Source organism: Ornithodoros turicata, chromosome 5 (assembly GCF_037126465.1).
Source record: "Ornithodoros turicata isolate Travis chromosome 5, ASM3712646v1, whole genome shotgun sequence".
NCBI lineage: Eukaryota > Metazoa > Arthropoda > Arachnida > Ixodida > Argasidae > Ornithodoros > Ornithodoros turicata.
In genome coordinates, this window is record NC_088205.1 from 69,142,660 (window position 1) to 69,166,957 (window position 24,298).

The 24,298-nt window shown below is 47.3% G+C and overlaps 1 protein-coding gene and 1 long non-coding RNA gene across 2 annotated transcripts; both read right to left on the reverse strand.

Annotated features, from left to right (window-relative positions):
• Positions 1-984: 984 nt before the first annotated feature.
• LOC135395919 (uncharacterized) lies at positions 985-1,827 on the reverse strand. The gene has a single exon (XM_064627006.1). The coding sequence runs from the start codon at positions 1,825-1,827 to the stop codon at positions 985-987; it is 843 nt and encodes a 280-aa protein (XP_064483076.1).
• Positions 1,828-23,170: 21,343 nt separating this feature from the next.
• On the reverse strand, positions 23,171-23,801 carry LOC135396168 (uncharacterized). Its single transcript, XR_010423337.1, has 2 exons — positions 23,755-23,801; positions 23,171-23,634 (listed from the first exon to the last, which is right to left on the reverse strand). It is a non-coding gene; the product is annotated as an uncharacterized LOC135396168 (long non-coding RNA).
• Between the last annotated feature and the right edge of the window lie 497 nt (positions 23,802-24,298).

The following is a 24,298-nucleotide window of genomic DNA, read 5'->3' on the forward strand; positions in this document are numbered from 1 at the left end:
TATAAGCAAATGCGAACGGCAATCCTCTGATGACTGAGTCGACGAACCGTTGAAAAGTTTGCGCCGCATTCCGGAGTCCAAAGGGCATGCGCAAAAATTCAAACAGCCCGAACGGCGTGGTTATTGCGGTCTTTCCGATGTCCTCGGGCGCCACCGGGATCTGGTGGTAGGCGCGTACTAGGTCGAGTTTCGAGAATATTCTTGCGCCATGCAGATTTGCCGCGAAGTCTTGGACGTGTGGTATCGGATAGCGATCGGGTACAGTAACCCGGTTTAGCTGTCTATAGTCCCCACATGGCCGCCAGTCACCTGTTTTTTTGGGGACCATGTGGAGAGCCGAAGACCAGTCGCTAGATGATGGCCTGATAATTCCGAGCTCGAGCATGTGCTCGAATTCTTCTTTGGCCACTTTGAATTTCTCTGGCGCCAGCCTGCGAGGGTGAACGTGCACTGGCGGGCCCGATGTCACAATGTGGTGCACGACGTGATGTTTGACCGGGAGCTTCCAGTTTGGTGGTTGAGTGAGGTCTGGAAAGTCGTGCAAAATAGCTTCGAAGTCAGTCTTCGGTTCGAGTCGACGGATGGTTGGGGTAAGTGGCGAGGTGACGGCAACCCCTTGAACCGAAAGGCTGGTGGTTCTGTCAATTAGCCTTCTTCGACTCATGTCGACCAGGAGCCCGAAGTGAGCCAAGAAGTCGGCACCGATGATGGCTTGGGGTACCTTGGCAATCACAAAAATCCACCGAAAAACGCGGCGTAGGCCAAAGTTGAGTGTAACGAGTTTTTCGCCGTAAGTCGTAATAGGGGATCCGTTGACAGCTTGAAGACTGGCGTTAGGTGGGGTGCGCTTCTGATCGTCTCGAGAGGCGGGGATGACGCAGACCTCCGCGCCCGTATCAACCAAAAAGCGGGCGCCAGAGCCGCGGTCAGTGATGTAAAAGAGGCGTGGACGACTTGGGGCTGCGTCAACTAAACTGGCCGTCTTCAGTTGTTGACGCTCCCGTTTCCCTGTCTGGAGCAGGGAGGCTGGCAGCGCCGGGCACGGTCTCCGAAAGTCTGGTGGTACCAGCACTCATCGGGATTTGCAGACTGCTGGAGAGGCGATGGTGTGCGACGACGGAAGTTGCCGCGACGAGGGCTGCGGTGTCTTGGGCTTCGCGATCGGCCGAAGCGTAGGCTTGATGCGACTAAGCCGGAAAGGCGGCTGACTTCGTCACGCAGCTCCTGGAAGTCCGACGGTGATGGTGCAGAGGGTTGTGGAGATATGGCACAAACAGTTGGCGGCGCAATGTCCATCATCTTATCCGCCATCTCCGCTAAAGCCTCGAGCGAAACGCTGCTCGACGTTGTTAGTATCAAGCGAACCGTGTTCGGAAGACGCTGCAGGAATAATTCGCGCAGGATGGATTCGTCCAAGGATGAGGCCCTATCGCCCAACCACTGCTGCATCCGACGTAGCAGCTGCGAAGGCTTCCTGTCGCCGAGGACCTCAGCTGTGAGCAGTTGTCGCAGGCGTTCCTGTTCGGAGGCTGTCGTTCTCTTCGTGAGCGCGTCTTTTAACGCGTCGAAAGGGTTGGCTGCTGGGGGGTTGGTGATGACGTCCCTGACCTCTGACGCTTCGTTAGGGCCAAGCGCTCCAACGACGTGAAAGAATTTTGTTTGCTGTGCAGATATGCCTCGGAGGGCAAACTGCGCTTCGATGTTGGCGAACCACAGAGCCGGGTCGGCTGGCCAGAAAGGCGGAATCTTCACGGCTACAGCATGAAGAGTGGAAGGTTGCGACGCCAGCGGTGCGGGGTCCGGCATCGTCGGCGCCGGAGAGGTCATGGTAGCTGTGTTCTGCTGTTCGGGTCACCAGTGAAGGAAGAGAGAGAACCTTCTAGTTGAAGGGTGGAACGAGAACTGTTTAATTGCAAGAGCGCAGCGAGCGGGGAGCGTGCGCAGGGGCCGACGAAGATCGGCGTGCGCAGATGACGCTGTGCCTGGCTGGGTCGCTACATACCCATCTCGTTGCCGGCTGCGTTCCTCCAGCGTTCACATTACTACGTTTCGGCGCTCCGTTCCTCCAATGAGCAGCGGCCTCCTAGAGCGCCATCCTTCCGAAGAAAAGTGAAATAGAGACACAGAGTAGCACGGCTTCCAGCGTCCAGAACCCGGTGCCGGCTGCTTTGGAAGACAATCAGACATTCCTTGACAATGTTCTTAACTGTTAACTGTTAATGTTCTTAACTTAACGCCATCGTCGACAGTGCAACGTACAACTCGCTACTTCGGACAGGTTCATTGAGTGAAGATATCACCTGACAGACCCACAGGTACGCTAATTGTCATCCATCAGTTTTCTTTTTTCGTGGCATCCCTGTAGTCGCTTCTTTTGCTATTGTATAGCCAGGGAAACTTCTCAACTTGGAGAATAAGAGCTTCTGAGACATCCAATGTTTCCGCCATCTTTGCAAGGAGACGCGCGAGACAAAACGCATGCGCGGCATCCGAACTTTTCTGCCATCATATTGGCCAGTGCGCTTACGGTTACGGAGCTTGCGGGAGAAAAGTTGAAGTTGCCTCAACTCCTTGCGGAAACGATCTTGCGGGCGCCGTCTCTTCGTCGTCATGGCAACCCCCACCGTAAGCGCCCGTAACCCGTTGCCGCAAGCGTAAACGTGACAGTGTGAACCAGCCTTTACACGGTTGCTCTTCCCTCTCTACCTCATACATTTTCCTCACCGAACAGGCCGCGTCTTCAAATGCGTTGTCACATGCTGCGCTGCGCAACGTAGTCCTCCACTATTTTATTGTGGTGACGTGTTAGCTTTAATAATCCACGTTGCCTGATACGGTACGCAATGTACTTTTAGTTTAGCATGCTTCATAGACGGTTGACGGCCTAGTAGTTGACAAAGGTGAAGTGGCGTCAAAATGGCATCCGGCGGACGACCACAGGCGTCCCTGCCTTGCTTTTCGAATGCATCGGCGCGAACGGTGCGTGCTCTGCCTGTGCAACCTCGGCCGGCAGGATTCTGAAGGTAAGAAATGTGATTACGTCTCATTTTGTAACGATTAATGCGTATGAGATGCTCCCACAGTCTTTGGAAAGCCTGCCAGAGCAAAAAGCATAGGCTGTGATGCGATACGATATTCACATCAGTGGGCGTTTGCTGACGAGCATGGCCGGTTGGCAGCGAAGTGTAAAGTGCCAGATTGAAAGGACAAGATTAAGGCTCCGTCTCCCTGCAGAGCTCCAAGTATTATTACTAATATTCCCCTGAGACTACCAGTAAGTTTTTGGGACCACGTCGTAGTGTGCTTGGCCCCTCGCACTGCTTGCGACACAATTGCCTGTAATTTGGGTTCCGTAGTTCCGTAGCGTTCTGCGGACTCTGCATACAGTGCTTGAGTAATAAACAGGTACGGTAGAGCTTGCTGTGCCTGGTTATTACTTAGCTACCATAGTTATGTCAAGGAAGAGGACAAAAATTGTGGGAGGCACTTAAGTGTCCTTGCGTGCGTCAATGCGAACGCATTAGCGTTGACTAATTAATGAACTTAATTATTTGACTAATTGGTGTTGACTAATGATGACGTCACTGTGGTCACGGGATTGGTGTTGACTAATTAATGATGGTTAATTTGTTCACTGTTAATTAATTGACAAATTAGTGATAGTTAATTAGATGACTAATTAGTGGCATTTAATTAGTTGAGTAATTAGTGCTTACTAATTAGTGTTAGTTAATTAGTTGACTAATTATTAATGGTTAAATATATGTGGATATTTTCTGGTGACAACCTGCTAGCTCTACTCGTGAGGCAAGAAACGATTTCGCACTAAAACAATAAAGACGGGCACAGTGCACACCGCCACCAAGCAGTGGAGTCGCGCCACTTCGTTGACGTTATCGTTATTGCCTCACGCACTATCTGGAATATGTTGTGGTTTTACGTTATTTTTAGACAGAGTTCGAGGTAACTCGTTACTGTAACTAAGTTCCTTTTTTTTTTGGTAACTTGTAACTTTACTCGGTACTTTTACGCCGTGTAACTTTCAGAGGAACTCGTTCCTTTAGGTAACTTTGCCAAAGTAACTTCAGTTAAGTTCCAAGTTACTTTTAACTCGCTTTTCACGCACGTCCACATATTTTCTTGCTTTCTCTCAGGTTCCTTCATGGCATTTTTTTTTCATAATACGTGATATTCAATCAATGACAGTATTTTATTCAGGAAGTAAGAACCGCTGCCACTGTAATGAAGCTGAACCATTGTGCGCCCACAAGGAGTAAGATGCAAAGCGTTCGAATAGACCTCAACCAGAGAAACATCATCATGACATTGGTAGACAGACTGAAACCGAAACAAATCAGAAGGAGAGGGCTGGGTTCCAGGAACGGGCACTTGTTCGCTGCCTCCCATTGAAAGAAAAGCAGGACCGAGGGTCGCGTCCCTTTAAGGGACCATATCGCAATCCCCTCAAGACCGTGACTTTCGGGCGCGACCTTCACCTATAGCTTCGAGCGTAGTTCAGTTCAACCAAATTTGTGGCGCTGTCGAACACCATGATGTCATTTGTTTACAAACAGGGAGAGGTCTATTGTTGGACATAAACGAAAACAATCTAAGCGTGTTGCACTCCTCCGCAGCCAACTCATGGTCTAACTCAACTGCTCACGCGCGCTGCACCTGCGTAATGCTATTTTGTGTCCTAAGTAACTTGGAAGTAACTCGTTCTTTTTTTTTAAACTAACTCAGTAACTGCGAGTTACATTTCAGGCTGAAGAACTTCGTTATTAGCTTAGTTACATTTTGCATACGGTTCGCATTTTGCATTTTGCATACTTAACTTGTAACGAGTTCTTTTTGACGGGTAACTTCACAATCTATGTTTTTAGATGTCAAACAACAAGGACGCGCGAGGCGTGGTTCATGGGATATGCAAATCTTGTGACTGCTTGGAATTTTATCGACACTCTACTCATTTAGCTGCATCACATAGCGACATTTTAGCTACTCCACCGTCAAGATTTAGCGACATTTTCTTCTGCGTGTAGAATTCTGCGAAAGAAAAAGTGGCAACACTCTGCTCACGCCTGCAGTTATATCGTGCTACCGCTCCTTGAATATGCATAATATGTAGCTTTGTATTCTTTTCCTTGCTTTTCAGGGACCAAGGGTGTCAGATGCTAGGCCAGGACCAATGCTATTTTGGGCTGAAGGCTGTAAGGAAATCTACGACGGCGTACAGTCTGTCTACATTGACAACACTACGACGCTGGAAGAAGCCTTGATAATGTGCTTAGTGCTTTTACTACATAAGGAACATTACGTACCCTGCAGCGTTTGGACAAATGCTCGGACTGCTTCAGACTGCTTTGAATCCAGCAGACAAATTTCAAAGGTGCCTCATGTCGGAGAAGTTGAAGAAACTGCTGAACCAGTGCAAGCTCCACCGCTGCATTTGCTTTTGCCCCTTGGACGTTCCTGGAAATTCCCATTTTCAATTTTCAAGCGCGTCGTAGCCAGTCTTCGCTGTTTTCGTCTTCTCTTGTTTTGTGGTGTAATCTCACCGGATGTGGCAAGGGGTTTGCCACCTATTGTTTTCTTCGTACTCAATGGTACCTACCTGTCCTCGACATTGATGTGATATGGAGATTTCTTGTGTTTCGTACACTAGCCCAGTTGAGAAGTATCAACTGCTAGTCATTATGGAGCCGTTCACTTTCGTTTAACTGCTAGCGCAACTCCATGGTCATATTTTCCTCCAGTGTTATTGTTTTAACGTTGGCGGGTATCAACTGCTGCTCATTATGGAGCACCTCACTTTTGTTTTAACACATTTTTGTTTTAACTTTTAACACGGCTGCTTGGTCGTATTTTTCTCCAATGCTATTATTTTACTGTTGACAAGTATCAACTCCCGGTCATTATGGACCGGCTTACTTTAGTTTAACCGTTTGCACAGCTTCCGGGTGGTATCTTTCTGTAAATGTTGTTTTACTGTGTGCAATATTTGATTGTCTCAATGTGTCTTACATTTTCGCGTACGGTGCACATCTAGAGAAGTAAAGTTGTCATGCATCTTCTTGTTACAGTGTTGTGCAACTTTGTCGTGCGGTTGATTTTGCATGGTAAAGCCACCGTCGACGATGTTATGTGGCACACGCTACCAGGCCCACGAGGCGGCACACACTACCGTATATTCTGCGTGCTACGAAGTGCCGGAGCTGCAGTCAGTCCGCCTGTATCACTGGCATAATCGGTTCAACGTGCCACATGCGGTTGCTGGCACAGTGTAGCGTCTAGACTAAGCGGCACCCTTCGACCGACTCTCTGCGCGGCACAAAACATCACGTATTCTAAGTGTCAAAATAATGCAAAAAAGTGCCCCTTATTACGCGTCACACAATTAAGAGTGTTGAGACACTTTCATAGATGTGGTTCATTGCATCATGGATGCATTGTACTGCGCGCCAGAATACAGACGCAAACAGAATTATTCTTCTACGTGTCATACTTAGCGAGATACAACCTCTCGAGTACACTGTCGAGCAAAGCGCAGACGTCACAGACCTCAGAGTAGCGTCCGTTCCCATTGGCAGCCGTAAGCACGTGACTTCTCGTGCGCTGCCTCATTGGCGGCGGTAAGGTCTGTGATGTCAGAGCCGCATGAGGAAAAGCCTGTTAGTGTCCACTCTGAGCTCAAAGGGGAGGACTCCAGTTGCGGACACTGTAATCATCCGGAGACTATCGCGCATATCCTGACAGAATGCCGTGCATACCATACTATGCGGGAAACTCATCTTCCCCACGCCAGGCCTGGCATACTGACGGACGTCCTCTTCCCCGAAGGTTCTTGTGCGGAACGACTTTCAAAAACTCGCGGCCTCGTGCGCTTTCTTCAAGAAACGGGCCTAGCGGAAAGACCACTCTAGTGCACCTCTCACCTACAGTGTGCCTCCGTCCCATCAGTATCGGTCATCCTGCCTATGCATCACTTTGAAGTCCTCAACTCCCCTCTCTCACTTTCCTTTATTTTGCGGCTATAGTCGTGACGATGCCCACTTGAGTGCGGCCAACAACAGCAAGCTACCTCGACCCCCCCCCCCCCCCCCCCCCGCCGCATGAGTTTCGGTATGCGCGGCGCCCATATTCTCCGCTTCTATTACCCTTCTCGCTGTTAAAACTTCAATGCAGGTTCACATCGGCGCAAAGAATCGTTTTTTTATGTTTATCTAAGATAACCTGGGATGATCTGTCACAACCCCTTTCACGTTGTAACTTTTATGCCATTGCGCTCTGACATTACTTGGTCCTTATTCACCCATGACCTCATCATTTCATATCTCATAGAAACCAGTATGCCCTGGGGTATTCAGCCACAAATTAAGTGGAAAATTTCTGGCTGGTCGTGACTACATGTATTTGTCGTGGTTGTTCATACTCGTAATTGTAAACAATTCTGTGGCAATACTTAGTGAGTTCACACTCATCTGCTATAGGTACTAGCAGGTGTAGGAGCGCCTCAAATAGATTTGGTGCGACTGCATTTAGCCGGAGCTGCCTTTCAGCGACCTTTGCTGAGTGTAGTGTTGTCGCAAAATTATTGGTTGAAAGCTTCTGATAGGACAATAAGTAGCAGTGGCGTAGGGGGGGCTCGAGCCCCCCCCTACCTGCCACGGACCGACCCACACAAATCATGCAAATCCGAGAACATAATATATGGGGGGGGGGGGACCAGTGTGACTATCGCGAAAGTTCTTGCAGTTCATGGTGTCTATCTAAGAAGCACTCTTGAATGGTTTTCAAAGTATGAGCTTTTCAAAATACTTCCAATCTCGTGACACCACTTCATTGGTCATGACAGCCTATACATGTAATCGTACTGTGAACATCTAAATCAACTGTTTTCGTTCCCTTTTTTAATCCTCAGTTTGCAGTGTGCACAAATATGTGTGTGTTGTCGACACAGGATCAGCGAGGGGGGGGGCGAGTTTTCGTATCGAGCCCCCCCTACCTTTGAGGTCTGGCTACGCCACTGATAAGTAGTTCCCTGGATGAACGACTACTGTACACGAAACAATCGCACACATCCTGCGAGACTGCCGAGCATACCATTCTGCGCGCGAAGCCCATCTCCCTCGCTCCACCTCGGGCACGCTAGCGGACATCCTCTACCCCGCTGGTTCTTCTGCCGAACGTTCCGCCAAAGCAAGAAACCTCATTCTCTTTCTGCAGAAGGCAGGCCTTGCTGAACGACCCATCTAATACTTTGCTCTCCCTGACGAACTCGTGCACCCTCACCGCACCCCCATCCTTCATCCTCCTCTATCCTCCATCCGTCCGTCCCTTCTTTGTGGTTTGTGTTTTTTTTTGTTTTTTGCTATAGTTGTGACGACGCCCACTTCTGTGTGGCCAACAACGGCGAGCCGATTCAGCCGTTAGCACCCACCCCGACTACTATACAATCACTTTTCTACAATTTTTAGCGATCCTTTTGCTTTCTACTACCACAGCCACAGGCCTACTGGGCGTATAGTCTAAGCCTTTGCCCTGCTACGTAAAGCCGTCGCCACACTTAACCGTAACGTGTGGTCGCGTGGCCCACAGAGGCGTCAGCGCCGCCAAGCGTTGACACTGGGTGCGACACATTAGGGGCAGGGACCCAATGTCTCGAACCCAGCTTCAACGAGTGGCGGCGCTGGTGTCTCCGCGGGACACGCGATCGCGCGTTACACTCTTAAAAATGAGGGGGGGGGGGGGCGATGGCAGGATAGGCTCGCCGTTGTTGGCCACACAGAAGTGGGCGTCGTCACGACTATAGCCAAAAAAAGAAAAGGAAAACGCATAGCAAAACAAAACACAAAGGAAGGACGGACGGATGGAGGATAGAGGAGGTTGAAGGATGGGGATGCGGTGAGGTGCACGAGTTCATCGGGGAGAGTACAGTATTAGATGGGTCGATCAGCAAGGCCTGTCTTCAGCAGGAAGAGAATGAGGTTTCTTGCTTTGGCGGAACGTTCGGCAGAAGAACCAGCGGGGTAGAGGATGTCTGCTAGCGGGCCCGAGGTGGAGCGAGGGAGATGTGTTTCGCGCGCAGAATGAACTTAAAAATGAACTTCACCACATAGCACACTCCTAGCCAACCATCATCCCGAATGACAGTGTTCTCGCCCTTGTCTTGTTGAAAACCGGAGGCGGAGCCTAATTTGTACCTATTATGTAGGCATAATGGGTACAAATAGGCTTCGCCTCCGGTTTTCAACAATTCAGGGGCGAGAACATTGTCATTCGGGATGATGGTTGGCTAAAAGCGTGCTATCGGGCGAAGTTCATTTTTAAGAGTGTACGGTTAAGGGTGGAGACGGCTTTACGTGTCGTAGAACCTCACCAAACCATATCTACCTACACTGGGGTATAGGATCCAGCTACCTAACCGGGGAGACATTCAGTGACGTTATCATTCATCATTTAAGTACTGTTATTACTACAAACGCTTCCATGTAGCAGTTCCTTGTAAACAAAATGAAAGCCCATGCCCCAGTACGCTCCATTGTGTGAAAACAACGCAATACAAGCGTGGTTCGCAATAGTACAGAAGAACAAATAAAACGCCATTTCTTCACAAAGTCTCAAACCTTCTCTTGTTCATCGGCAGAATCAAGGGTTGTTTGAAACGCAAAGAAAACGTGCTTACCTTTTGCCTATATGAAATTTGAGCCGCTGGAAACGTTTTTCTCTCCATCACACGCAACACGCAAACGTGATACTGCATATATGACATTCGATTCTATTTAAATTCCACAGAATTGCGGTGGTGGGTCCCAGGGCAGACACTCGGTATACTGTACATAGGCCTATGCGAGTCTGGTTCCCAAATTTAGCAGTATATCGAGCACGGCAGACCACTTAGAATGTTTGCGCTGCCATTGCTCGTAGAAGGGTTTAATAAGCGTGTAACCGAACACTCTAAGTGGTTTTGGCCCTCGTATAGTGCCTGTAAGTGTATTCGATTCCCTCTTTTGCTTCGAGGTCACCGTGGATGTGACCCGTTCCTCCTCCGCTCCTATAGCTGTGAGATCGCATTTCGCTCGTATTTGGTGGTCTTCCGGGTAAGTTCTATTATTGCTTCGGCTTTGTTGAAGCGCGGACATACAAGGCAGCGTTGTCGATTTAATTGAAAACACGACGATATCGTATGACATGTTATAGCGTCACCGTTCTCTTCGTTCCTGCAGGCAGCGGACGGATATTTCCGAAGAATCGGATGTGAACAAAAAATGCAAATGGCGAAATTACGATTTTCATCTCAACTCAACTCAACTCATTTTATTGCAATATAAGTTAATTCACCATACTACATTAATAGCCGCGAGGCAGTGCCTGCGAAGAGGCTCTCACATAATAAAAAGGTGCATATTACAAATTACAAAGATCTCCAGGAGCAAAGAAAGAAAGAGAGAGAGAAGGGAAGAACATGGTGAAAAAGCAACAAATAGCAATCTATAATTTTAACCGTCTATATATGCCCTGTCTATATACTGATTGTAAAAGATGGAACGCCCAAATGAAGGGACCTTATCGGATTTTGACTATTGAACGGTATGTTTCGAAGCGCGATGATACTGACTTTGTCGCCACGGAAAATTCTATCTTACATCCTGAGAGCATACACCAGCTACCGTACCGCTAACCAAATACATAGTGCATTTTCTGGTCAACCTTTTGTTCGTGATTTAGATTATATTAGATAAAGAAAAGAAATACGCTGGTTTTCTTCAATCAGTTTGTCGGGTGCATTTATTCTTGACAAAGGAACCGAGATAGCAAAGCAAGTTGCTGACGTGCTCGACCTGGTTGGAGCTGGTGGCGACGCCGGCAGGCTTCAAATTCATTTAAAATTTTGTATACTATGTGATTTAAACGCAACGAGAAGGAAATATGTGTTATTCACTATGGCATTACACTTCGTTATCACTCTATAAAGGTCGAAGGTTACTCTCCCCCGTTGAAGGCTACACCCTTAAAAATGAGGGGGGGGGGGGGTAATGGCCGGATAGGGTACAAATGAACTTTACCACATAGCACGCTCCTAGCCAACCATAATCTCGAATGATATCATTATCTGCCCTGGTTTGTTGAAAACTGGAGGCGTACGCCTTTTTTGCGACAATTATGAACAGCATAAGTGTCACAAAAAAGGCGTACGCCTCCCGTTTTCAACAAATCAGGGCCAATAACGACTTCATTCGGGACGATGGTTGGATAGGGGCGTGCTATGCGGTGAAGTTCATTTGTAAGAGTGTACTCCCTGGTGAATCAGTGCTGTCAGCTAGGTTTTCTATCTTTTTCAGTGTATAGTCGCCCGGCAGCAGAAACGGCTCCAACTAATTTTGTGCAGCCGTTACAGCTGGCGAGCGACTAATAACATTGTTAGGGCGCTATTTCAGCGCTCAGGATATAACCTCCATGTTAAACACCAGCGTCCTACATAACGTTAAACTCCGTCGGGACTTTCCCGCTATCGCCTCTGCGGTTGTTTATTGCTTTTCTCAAGAACACAGTTTAAGCAGCCGTCCCGTCGGGTATTCGCGAAAGAAGTCGAGGAGAAAACAAGCCGACTAATAGGTCGGGACCGAAGTCGCAGGTGGCATAGCAGCAAGTAGGGGGCGCCAACGTCGTTTCCATGTATTCCCTCGTGGGTACCGCCGGGCCTAGGATTTCAATTCGACATTGCTTCACTTGATTGCACCTTGGGGAGGGAAAAGAAGGAAAACTCGTTATTAGACGCTACTGCAGCGAATAGAGAGTGGAATGTCTCCTGATCCTACCTTAGTTTGGCAATATACTTTTCCATTCGTTTTTTTCCCGATATTATCGCGCATTCCATTAGGGAGGTTCGACAAAGAGATGAAGCGTAAAAGAACGAAAAAAAATAATGAAGGAAATATGTAGTAGGGCACGTGGATACGTATCGTGTTCGTCGTTATTCGCGAGATTTTGTCTCTTCTTCCAGGGAAGTGCTAGTCAGACAAGGTGCACCTCCTGTGACAACGTGAAGTGATAAGATTTTTTTATTGATTTTTTAATTTTATTATTAGAAAGTGCACATAACAGCTAAAAGCCTTAAAATGTTGCACTTAAACTAAAACACCAAACATCATGGAAGACAATATTCCAAGTAGTCAATAACGGAATTATTATACAAGGTAACACTACCAAAAAGGTCAACATCGTACGGTAAAGAGTTAAATCTTAATTGTAGCCTGGACGACTTAAAATAAAACACCAATCATCATGGAAGACAATATTCCAAGCAGTCAACAACAGAATTATTATACAAGGTAACACTACCAAAAAGGTCAACATCGTACGGTAAAGAGTTAAATCTTAATTGTAGCCTGGACGACTTAAAATAAAACACCAATCATCATGGAAGACAATATTCCAAGCAGTCAACAACAGAATTATTATACAAGGTAACACTACCAAAAAGGTCAACATCGTACGGTAAAGAGTTAAATCTTAATTGTAGCCTGGACGACTTAAAATAAAACACCAATCATCATGGAAGGCAATATTCCAAGTTGTCAACAACAGAATTCTTATACAAGGTAACACTACCAAAAAGGTCAACATCGTACGGTAAAGAGTTAAATCTTAATTGTAGCCTGGACGACTTAAAATAAAACACCAATCATCATGGAAGGCAATATTCCAAGTTGTCAACAACAGAATTCTTATACATGGTAACACTACCAAAAACGTCAACATCGTACGGTAAAAAGTTAAATCTTAATTGTAGCCTGGACGACTTAAAATAAAACACCAATCATCATGGAAGACAATATTCCAAGCAGTCAACAACAGAATTATTATACAAGGTAACACTACCAAAAAGGTCAACATCGTACGGTAAAGAGTTAAATCTTAATTGTAGCCTGGACGACTTAAAATAAAACACCAATCATCATGGAAGGCAATATTCCAAGTTGTCAACAACAGAATTCTTATACAAGGTAACACTACCAAAAAGGTCAACATCGTACGGTAAAGAGTTAAATCTTAATTGTAGCCTGGACGACTTAAAATAAAACACCAATCATCATGGAAGGCAATATTCCAAGTTGTCAACAACAGAATTCTTATACATGGTAACACTACCAAAAACGTCAACATCGTACGGTAAAAAGTTAAATCTTAATTGTAGCCTGGACGACTTAAAATAAAACACCAATCATCATGGAAGACAATATTCCAAGCAGTCAACAACAGAATTATTATACAAGGTAACACTACCAAAAAGGTCAACATCGTACGGTAAAGAGTTAAATCTTAATTGTAGCCTGGACGACTTAAAATAAAACACCAATCATCATGGAAGGCAATATTCCAAGTTGTCAACAACAGAATTCTTATACAAGGTAACACTACCAAAAAGGTCAACATCGTACGGTAAAGAGTTAAATCTTAATTGTAGCCTGGACGACTTAAAATAAAACACCAATCATCATGGAAGGCAATATTCCAAGTTGTCAACAACAGAATTCTTATACAAGGTAACACTACCAAAAAGGTCAACATCGTACGGTAAAGAGTTAAATCTTAATTGTAGCCTGGACGACTTAAAATAAAACACCAATCATCATGGAAGGCAATATTCCAAGTTGTCAACAACAGAATTCTTATACATGGTAACACTACCAAAAACGTCAACATCGTACGGTAAAAAGTTAAATCTTAATTGTAGCCTGGACGACTTAAAATAAAACACCAATCATCATGGAAGACAATATTCCAAGCAGTCAACAACAGAATTATTATACAAGGTAACACTACCAAAAAGGTCAACATCGTACGGTAAAGAGTTAAATCTTAATTGTAGCCTGGACGACTTAAAATAAAACACCAATCATCATGGAAGGCAATATTCCAAGTTGTCAACAACAGAATTCTTATACAAGTTAACACTACCAAAAAGGTCAACATCGTACGGTAAAGAGTTAAATCTTAATTGTAGCCTGGACGACTTAAAATAAAACACCAATCATCATGGAAGACAATATTCCAAGTACTCAACAACAGAATTCTTAAACAAGGTAACACTACCAAAATCGTCAACGTCGTACGGTAAAGAGTTAAATCTTAATTGTAGCCTGGACGACGGGGACATAATGGACGGCATCAACGGATAAAAGAGCAGCAACAGTCGAGAACGCCTAAGCGGAGCCTTGAACGACAAAGAAGATAAAAATTCCTGACAAGACAACATACCATGGATAACTTTAAATAGGAAAATAGCGTCACGCACACACCTCCTACCATACAGCGTGCCCACACCGATCCTAGACAATATTGACAAATAGTCAAAATAACAACTTCTCCTAAAATAGCTATCGTACACGACCCGCACAACACGCCGCTGCACACATTCAAGTTGAGCAGAAGAACTGTTCGATAATCCATCCCATACTACGGAGGCGAACTCAAGTTTCGTGCGTACAATAGTACAGTATAAATACGCAAGACAATGAAAGTCACGGAAGTGACTCGTTACACGGCAAAGAATTCCAAAAAGTCTTGTTGAATCCCTAACCAACAAACGCACATGTTCTAGGAAAGATAAAGAACAGTCTACGTAGACACCCAAGTCTCGAACGACAGACACACGTTCGATGACAGTACCATCAATGGCGTAATTCACTTTCGCACTTTTCGCGTAATTCACTTTCGCGTCTTTTTTCCGTGTCACTGTCATGACTTTGGTCTTGGCGGGATTGATCATAAGTCCATTTTCCCAACACCAATTATTTAAGTTTGAAATATCACTCTGAAGAAGAGAGCAATCCACAGTATCCCGCATACTTAAAAACAACTTAATACCATCGGCGTACAAGAGAAGCTTAGAGTGTTGGACGACATTACCAATATCATTAACAAAAATTACGAAAAGCAGAGGACCGAGGTTGGACCCCTGCGGCACTCCAGATAGCGACGAGTACACATCCGAACTACAGTCCTGTATCCGAACAACATTTTCGCTCGATGTCAAATAGGATTGAAACCATTTCCATAACTTTCCACAAATTCCAACACCAACAACATATATATTGTGATGATGAAGTGGGGAGGTTTCCAAATTCCAAATTACAAAGATGGTAATAAGAAGTAGAGAAATATACGTCCGTCGCGGCGATGATTAAGGCGGGGACGAACCGCGATGGGCAATGTTTTCAGTTTCGAAATCGAAATCGAACGATATTCAATAAGAACTGTACGGACCCACATCAGAGCTAAATAGACGTTGTGCTGCGGCACCGCCCACAGGCACCGTGCAAAATATTTCGATTTTAAATTCGCAGCCAGGTTTTTATGGTCACCTTTTTCCCGCGCTTTTTGCAGCCTTGACGTCACTGTTAGTAATTCCGAGCTTGCAACGCCACCTAGGTACACAAGACCTGCTTAATGTCCCCTCTGACTCCTTCGCACGTGGGCATGTAAAGTGGGGATGTCTGCCAACCGCCGCAGACGACTTCAAACACGGTATTTCTGCGGCTATCATCAGTGGATGTACATCCGATTGATGACGGCTTATCTCCATAGCAACGTCCCCCGAAGCGCGGTCGTGATTGGCGGACTCTTAACTGTTACGTCACGTCGTTAAAGCAGTCATGCTTTGCTTCTTGCCGGCCTCGGTGGCTCAGTCGGTAGCGTGTGCGTCTGCTGAACGAGGGTTCAAACCCGACCGAGCACGGTGGCAACTGGGTGAAGGGTACAAGTTGCTCAGACACGCCGTCTTCCGCGAGGGACAGAACACTCAGGTGGGCAAAATTAATCCGCAGATTCGACCACTGTGGCGTCCGTCATGATCACAGTTGTCTCGCGACATAAAGCCCCGAATTATTATTATCATTATTATTATTTGCTTCTTGGTGGCGTTGGCCCATACCGTGAAACCGAGAAGGGATGTGATGCGTGTTGGTTTTTCTTTATCTTCAAAACTACGCTGTTTTGGTGGATGAAATTTTGCCATTCAAGCGTGCAATCGCCGGTCGTCCCCGGGCCCGGATGGTGTATCGTACCAAATGATAATGCATCTTGACGATGTGGCTCGGAATGTATTGGTTCGGTTGATGAATGACCAATGGCAAAAGGGAAGTATCCCTGAGGGCTGGAAGGTATCGCGAGCAAAACCTATTCTGAAGCCGGGGAAAGCACCGAGTCAAATAGACTCGTTTCGCCCAATAAGCTTGACAAGCTGATGTTTGTGCAAGATTATGGAACGTATTATCTTATCTCGGATTGAGTGGTATTTGGAATCTCGCAATCGTCTGCCGAAAGAGATGGCTGGGTTCCGAAGAGGAAGGTGTACAATGGATTGCCTACTGGACTTAGTATCTACAGTTGAACAGGAGCGATCGGGTGGACGATTGACTGCAGCTGTGTTCCTTGACATCAAAAGGGCGTATGACACTGCAAGTGACCCTCATGTTCTGCATGGCCTCTATTCCCTCGGCATAAAGGGCGAGCGTTGAGGTGGATTGCTAACTATTTAAGTGGCCGGGCGGTATTCATGCGTACCAGCACCGGGGACACACAGAAGCACTCAGTGACCGCAGGAATGCCGCAGGGAGCAGTACTCAGTCCCATTCTTTTTAATGCCCTACTGACGACACTCCCGTCCCTGTTACCACGAGGTGTACGTCTGAATATGTATGCCGATGACTTATGTCTGTGGTTTTCCGGGAAACAGTGGCCAGCGCTTCGTACACGTCTTCAGGAGGCACTAGACAAGGTTACCATCTTCTTGTCTCAACGGGGCATGGATGTGTCGTTAGAGAAAACAGTAGTGATGCCGTTCACGAGGAAACGTTTACCGAACTTTCAGCTTCAAGTCAATGGTCAACAACTCCGTAGAGTAACACATCACAGGTTCCTTGGGGTCATATTGGACAGATCTCTGTCCTGGTCAGCCAAAGCTCAACGCATAAAGGAGAAAGCTACATCCGTCGTTAATGTCATGCGCTACATCGCAGGCACTCATGGGGAGCGTCTCCGACAGCTATGCTCGGTCTGCATCAGTCACTAATTCGTCAGATGTTGGCGTTTCCGGCGTTGGGAGAGGAGAGCCGTCGAGCCAAAAACAATTCCCATGCCGAACTTCTTTCACGACGTCGGCGAGAGCTGCCGAGAATTATGTACTGGAGACCAATAAGGTGACACAGAAAGGCCACGCCTCCCGATTTTTTGTCTTCTTTGGACGCCGGAATGCCACTGTAGCGGGAACATGAAAACCGCACGCTCTGACGCTCTTCCGCCGCCCGCTCACGACGTCGCGTATAGGGCGTCGCCACGTGAGAGCTGACCTCGAACGGAAACAACTTGCGACTAGAAGCATGCAACGCAAGGAACAGAAAGTCGTTGCACTTACGAATGGATCATGCAGTAGTGTATAGCGATCAACTCCTGCAATTTTTTCTCTGGCCCTATGCGGAGTTTTATTCAGAAATGTGCCTATATAGGGGCGCGAAGGTCGAGTGCGGGTGTCGGGGAGGTCTCTTTCTTTCTCGAAGCACGTACACTCTTAAAAGTGAACTTCACCGCATAGCATGCTCCTAGCCAACCATCATATCGAATGATATCGTTATCTTCCCTGATTTGTTGAAAACGGGAGGTGTACGCCATTTATGCGGCACTTATGCGGTTCATAATTGTCATAAATAAGGCGTACGCCTCCCGCTTTCAACAAATCAGGAAAGATAACGATATCATTCGAGATGATGGTTGGCTAGGAGCATGCTATGCGGTGAAGTTCATTTTTAAGAATGTAGTGGAGGAGGAGGGAACCTAATGTTTTACCTAATTCTTTGGGAGGGGGTGGGGGGTGGGTACCTTTAAGGCAAACAGCGCGTCATAAGTCGCGTGTTCATACTCGTTCCTTCGTTTGTTCGTTACGCGTGCGATGAATCCCGAAGGTGCCGTCTTCCACTGTGGCATAGAAAAAAAAAAAAAAAAAGAAGAAGAAAAAGTCCAGCCGCCACAGGCATAGTGACGTTTTTATGAACTGCATCCACGCAACCTGTCCGCTGCGCGCGTAACTCACAGTCGAACATACCTTCACACGCAAAACAGCTAGCGTTGCCACCCGCCGACATTTCGAAACTGGGAATATAAAGTAGACGAATGGGGTACCACAGTTAGCACTTTCCCCTGTCATATATCAATTTCCAGCCACCCCCACACTACACGCTCGAACGCATTGCATCATAAGATCTGTGCTACATTCTGAGTTTTTTTTTAAGCATTACTTATGTTTTGCTCCGCTGCGAAATAACCAAGTTCATGTGGCAGGTCCCATTGGGCCTAAATGACATTGATAAATTGTGCTGCCGACGTTGGAAACTCTAACGCGATGATATTTTCATGAAATGATTGCATTTGTCAATATTATTGAAATTTACCGTTTACTCGCTGTTGATTACGTAACCAAAACGTAAAACTTACGTAAACACGCGTACGTCTTCGCATACCCAATAGTAAAACTCCAATTTCTCTTGCGCAGGAAAACCCAAGGGATATCCCGCGTCATCTAACGCACACTTGATATGTTTTTTTTTTCTTTCACACTGTATGACTGTATTCGCACATGATGTGAGTGCTGCGTGATTTACAAACAGTTCCATATTCTGAAAAGAGAACTCCACTAGTTTACGCACGCGTCGTTTGGCGATACGACTGACTGCAGGTTACCCGTTGTACAGGCTACGGTACAGTACAGGTAAAATCGACGCAGAGTAGGCCTTGAAACCTGTACATAATAAGAAAACTCGTTAATAACATGCGTGTAGCTTGTTAATACGAAAAACACATCCTCGACGCGCGTGAACGAGGAAAATCAGTCCAGTAACCGACTGTGACGTAAAGCCGCGAATTATAATCCATGACGCAGAAAGCTTGCGCGATGCGCGTCCTTCGATCGACAGATTGCCGACGAAAATTATGTGCATTGAATGCTTGACAAAGCATTCGTCGCAGCCAAGCACAACGTTAATCGGATTACCATGCCCGGTTAATTCAGCAAAAGTAAGCATAACTGACTAATACAGAGAGCTGCCTATAGCTTATAAAACTACTTTCATGATATGCCTAACCGAGTCCTAATCACGTAAGTGCAGGAACGTCACAAAGCGAACGTGAGAAAAACTAAAGATGGTACTGGGCAGGTAACATGGATGCCAGCAGCGCAGTTTCAACCCGCAAATACCAAAATATTCCGCATGTCCTGGCGTGTACGCACAAACGTGCTCACCTTTACAATCATCTGATTCGTCTCTGTGCATTCAACGGTCTGTGCTGAAGCATTACCGTGCTTCAGTCATTACAACGTTGCGTCGGCACCCTGCACTCCTAAGTCAGAACTTCGCCGCATAGCACGCTGTATAGTAAGTCAGCCAACCATCTCGAATAACATCGCTCTCTCTACCCTGATTTGTTGAAAACGGGAGACGTACGCAGTTTGTGACACTTAAATCTTTATGTTAATGACACAAAAAAGCGTACGCCACGTGCGGTATTATGAGAGCGATGACGGTATTATTCGGTGCACTGATTGGCTTTCAGCATGCTAGGTGGTGAAGTCCTGTGTGGCCAACAACGGCAAGCTGATCCTGCCATTACTCCCCCCCCCCCCCCCCCACACACACACACCGCCTCCCCCTCTGTTTTAAGAGCGTAAGTGGGACTCGACAGACATCTTTGCATGGTTGCTTCTCCTGCGTACCCTACACTCTTAAAAATGAACTTCACCACATAGCACGCTCCTAGCCAACCACCATCCCGAATGACAACGTTCTCGCCCCTGATTTGTTGAAAACGGGAGGAGGAGCCTATTTTGTGCCGTGCATAATGGAACAAAATAGGCTCCTCCTCCCGTTTTCAACAAATCTAGGGCGAGAACGTTGTCATTCGGGGTGATGGTTGGCTAGGAGCTAGCTATGTGGTGAAGTTCATTTTTAAGAGTGTAGGCTTGTGTACTGATTCCGATGCACAATTTTAGCGGGCCCGCAAAAGCCGAAAGGCTGTGGCTTTACTTTCGTCACTCCATACATGTTAATGCATTGTACTTTCGAAGAGGGAGGAGCTTTCGTACGAACACATGCGTATATACAGGGTTGCTCAAGATAAAGTTCGGGGTTCGTAATGACTATAAAACCAATAATACGGCGCTTCGGGAGCTTAACTATGCACCGGATGACGTATCGTGCACTAAAATTTTATGTCAGTACAGTCACTCCGTTACACTTACTCCGAAAATCTCGTGAAAATTCATATAAACCGCCGGCTCCTTAACATTTTCTATGGCCTATACCTGTTGTAGCAAGCTTTTGTTCTATCCCTTTCGTTGCTTCCGCTAGATGGCGCCAGAATCTGAAGCGGCGTTGCGGACGGCATTGAAAGCAACGGAGTGTGTCGAACTTAATGCACAAAACTGCTGTATACAGCGCTTTTGTACATAGAAAAAACAACAACAACAACATCATATATATTGTGATGATGAAGTGGGGAGGTTTTCCACTCTAGGAGTGGAACGCTACCCCATAGCTAGGGGTCTAATATGAGTGGTGACAATGATCAGTGGTGACGATGAGAGATGACGGGAATGATCGAAGTGGCGATGACGATGCTGGACGTGATCGTGGTGGTGGGAGTGTCCGAGGGCGCTGCTGGGGTCATAGTGAGTCCTTTAGGCCTGTCGCCTCAAAGAAGTCAACCACGTGACGTAAGGCCGCCCTGGAGTCGGCCGCGGTGTCCCAAGGGCCGAGGATGGTCGACAAGTTGAAGGGGCGGCAGCCAAGGGTGGCAAGCTGCGACTGCAGTGTACGCCTCTCGTTGACATAGGTCCGGCAGCGGAGGAGTATGTGCTCAACGTTGGCAAGTACGCCACACTCGTTGCACATAGGGCTAGCCTCACAGCCTAGCTGGTATCGATAGGACGGAGTGAAGGCCACATTCAGACGTAGCCTGTGGATGAGTGACTTCAGAGGACGAGGAAGCTTTGCAGGCAGTCGGTATGACCGCGTTGGGTCTACATTTCCCAAAGAGGACATAGTTGGAATGTCGTGTTGCCACTGTAGGGTAGACCAGGAATCGGACAAATGCCTGAGGAGGGGTCTTCTGTCTCCTCTCGAGAGTATAATGGGCATAGAAGGTCGTTGTTGGTGTGCAGCGGCAGCGGCAGCGTCGGCCTCGTGGTTCCCAGTTATTCCGCAATGCCCTGGAACCCACTGAAAGGCAACAACAACAAAAGATTGCAATACGTAACGTAAAACCGCGAAGGCGAAATATGAGAACGAAGGCAACCAGCAAGCACCCGAGCAGACGATTCTGTCTTTATAACAATCGTATGCAAGTCTAATCGAGTTGTTCGACGTGCACGTGTTTTCATTTGCGTTAGCTCTCTATTCACATTAGGTACAATACACCAACTAACTGTATAGGAGCGCACAAACATAGTGCTCTGGTGCACGGAGCTAAGAAGTGTTGCACTCGTGCAAAGAAAATTCAGAGCGACTTACAACCGCCTTGCGCCGTCGGAGCACACCATAAAAAAAGTGCACAAAGTGCTTCACTCAAGAAACAAGAAGCACGATTACCCGAATCAGAAGCAACAACCCTATCATTCGTGGCAACGGTTGGCGCACACCGTGCTATGCGGTGAAGTGCTGTTTTTAGAGTGTGCGGTGCATTGTTGACAGTCCAGCTCACTTGGAGTTCATTTTGTCTATTATTTTTTTAAAATTCCGTGTTAGCGCCGCGAAGCAACTGTGGCTATGAGCGGCGCACATAGGTGGACAGATGAAGAGAGGGCAGCAGTAAGGAGTGGGGGACAGGAGGTTAGTATGCGTCCTATTGTACGGCATGACGGCGATAGGCCTGAACCACTCGTTCGACACCGTACCGGTACTGCCCGCGAGTTTCGAATCGGGCAACCCGATGACCATAACGGACCAGGACTTTCTCTTCAAACCGGCGCGCGAGAAGATGGCAAAGAGTTACTCGGGACCGATAGAAGAAAACACGACAACTCTACGAGGCATCGAAATACCAACGTGCATGGGCGTGCCCAGACACGCAAAGGCGTACGAAGCGATCCTGATGCACGGCGACAATCACTGCCCGCACCTGACGAAACATGCCAACGTGTTTCCTTTCAAGGGCCACGTCGGGATGCCCGCCATCAACTACGAGTACCGCTTCAACCCGTCCACCTCGCACCTGGGTATACCTGGCGAACAGACCGTACACGACCACGTGGTATCCATCACCAACGTAGACGACTTGCGAGCGTCTTTTAAAAATCCCACCAAGAGAGGCAACTTGGGAAAGATGGACGTCATGATGACCATGGACAAAGACTCGACACACAAGGATCGTTACTACACTCTGATCGAACGTTACCACTGCAGGACCGGACTGGGCTCAGTACCCGTTCGCCCCACTCAACCTACATGCAACTTTGGCATAATGGCCGTCTCCAAGCACCACAAGGACGACGTCTCGTCCAGAAACCAGTTCCAAGACATAACGGCATTCTGGCAAGTGGACAGCGAATTTGTCGTCTATCAGCCGCGCAACAGCACCAGTACCAACTCGTACAGGTCTGCGGCGATAAACAGATTCTACAACACTTGCACCAATTTCGCCCATAGCCATCGAGGGAACTCCTCGGACCCGACATCGCGTGTAGCTACGGAGGCTACCCGAGTCTCGTGTGGGCTCCGACACGCCAAGACGAAACGCAACTGAGGCCGCTACCCGGCGCCGTGGGCGACAAGACTCGCAACCAGATACCACCACCTCCCACAGCCACAGATAGCGGGATGCAAGCACAGGCCGACGACCCATTCGCAATCATGGCGTCGTTCAGCGAAGCGGAGCAGGCAAGAGAGCAAGCGGAACGCCAGAGGGTCGTTGCAGAAGATGCGAGAGTAGCGGCCGACCGAGCAAGAGCGGCCCAGGTACAAACGCTGCGGGAAGAAGCAGACTTGGCACGACGTGACCGCGACTACATACTGCAACAGTTGAGACGAAGAGAAGCAGCAGGAGCAAGCCGCGGCGGCGGCAGCAGCAGCAGCAGAGGAGGAAGAACCAGACCGCCCAGAGAATTATCAATACCCTTCGATCCAAGCCAAGAATAAATCTTTATTAAATCTTAAAGTCGTTCAATCCTGTCAAATCACAAACAGCATTCCAGGCGTCAACCAAAATTCCCGCCAAGAGATCTTCGGGATCTAGTTCACGCTCTAAAACGTCATTTACGCCAAAAAGACCCTGAGAGGGTAAACGTATAGCGTACTGACCGTGCACACCGACCAGCAGCATCATATTCAAAAAGATTATACAATCTTAATGCGTATGCAATTTCTCGAATGGCTTCCCTGATGTCGGCAGAGTTGCCAATGCGAGTACGTTCCAATTCCAAGCGTTGCACAGTGTCTTCGAAAATTTCCCTCGGAACCAGACTTTACCAGCATCTCCTCGAAGCTCGTTGAAGAAAGTTTCGACGGCGAAAGTGATGGGCAAATGCAAAGGGTCAGGTAAAATAATTATATCTCCTCCACCGGCAGCAACTGGCAAGTCGGGTTCCTACAAGAAGATTGACGCCAAGATGTAGACGACCACCCCTTACATATAAAAAAAGAATATATATTCTTTTTCAAAGCTATGGTAATCAACACCAGCAAGTCAGCATAGCAACAAACTTACCCGGACACCAGCTTCCGCTCCTTCTCGAGGCACATCATCCCCTGTCGTCATCTTGAAGCATACTGAAGGAACTGGCAGGATGGGTGTCTACATATACACTCCAGAGGGGAAGTCTTGCTCTCAAAAACAGGATGTCAAAGTCTAGAATAGCAGGATGCAGACTTCCTTTCAGAGTCTGGCAAACATCCTTTCACAGGATGTGCACTTCCTCTAACATTCATCTCTAAAGTCTTCGGAAAACCCAGGGAAAACCTCAGACAGCAGAGCCGGTGCCAGGATTCAAACTAGTGTCACCTCCCATCCCAGTCTCGGCGTGGAAAGCGATCGTCCTAACCGCTATGCCATGGGAGCTGATCCATTTTGCTCTCTAGCGACGAGGGGAACTTTCATCTCAATGGCCACGTAAATCGCCATAACCGCTGATACTGGTCCGCAAACAACCCGTTGGGCGCGGCTCCATCAACACGCTTCTGAGATCTCAAGCAAAGGATTGATTGAGCAAGACTCCATCGCTGCATCAGTGTTCGCGGCGCACATGTTGAGG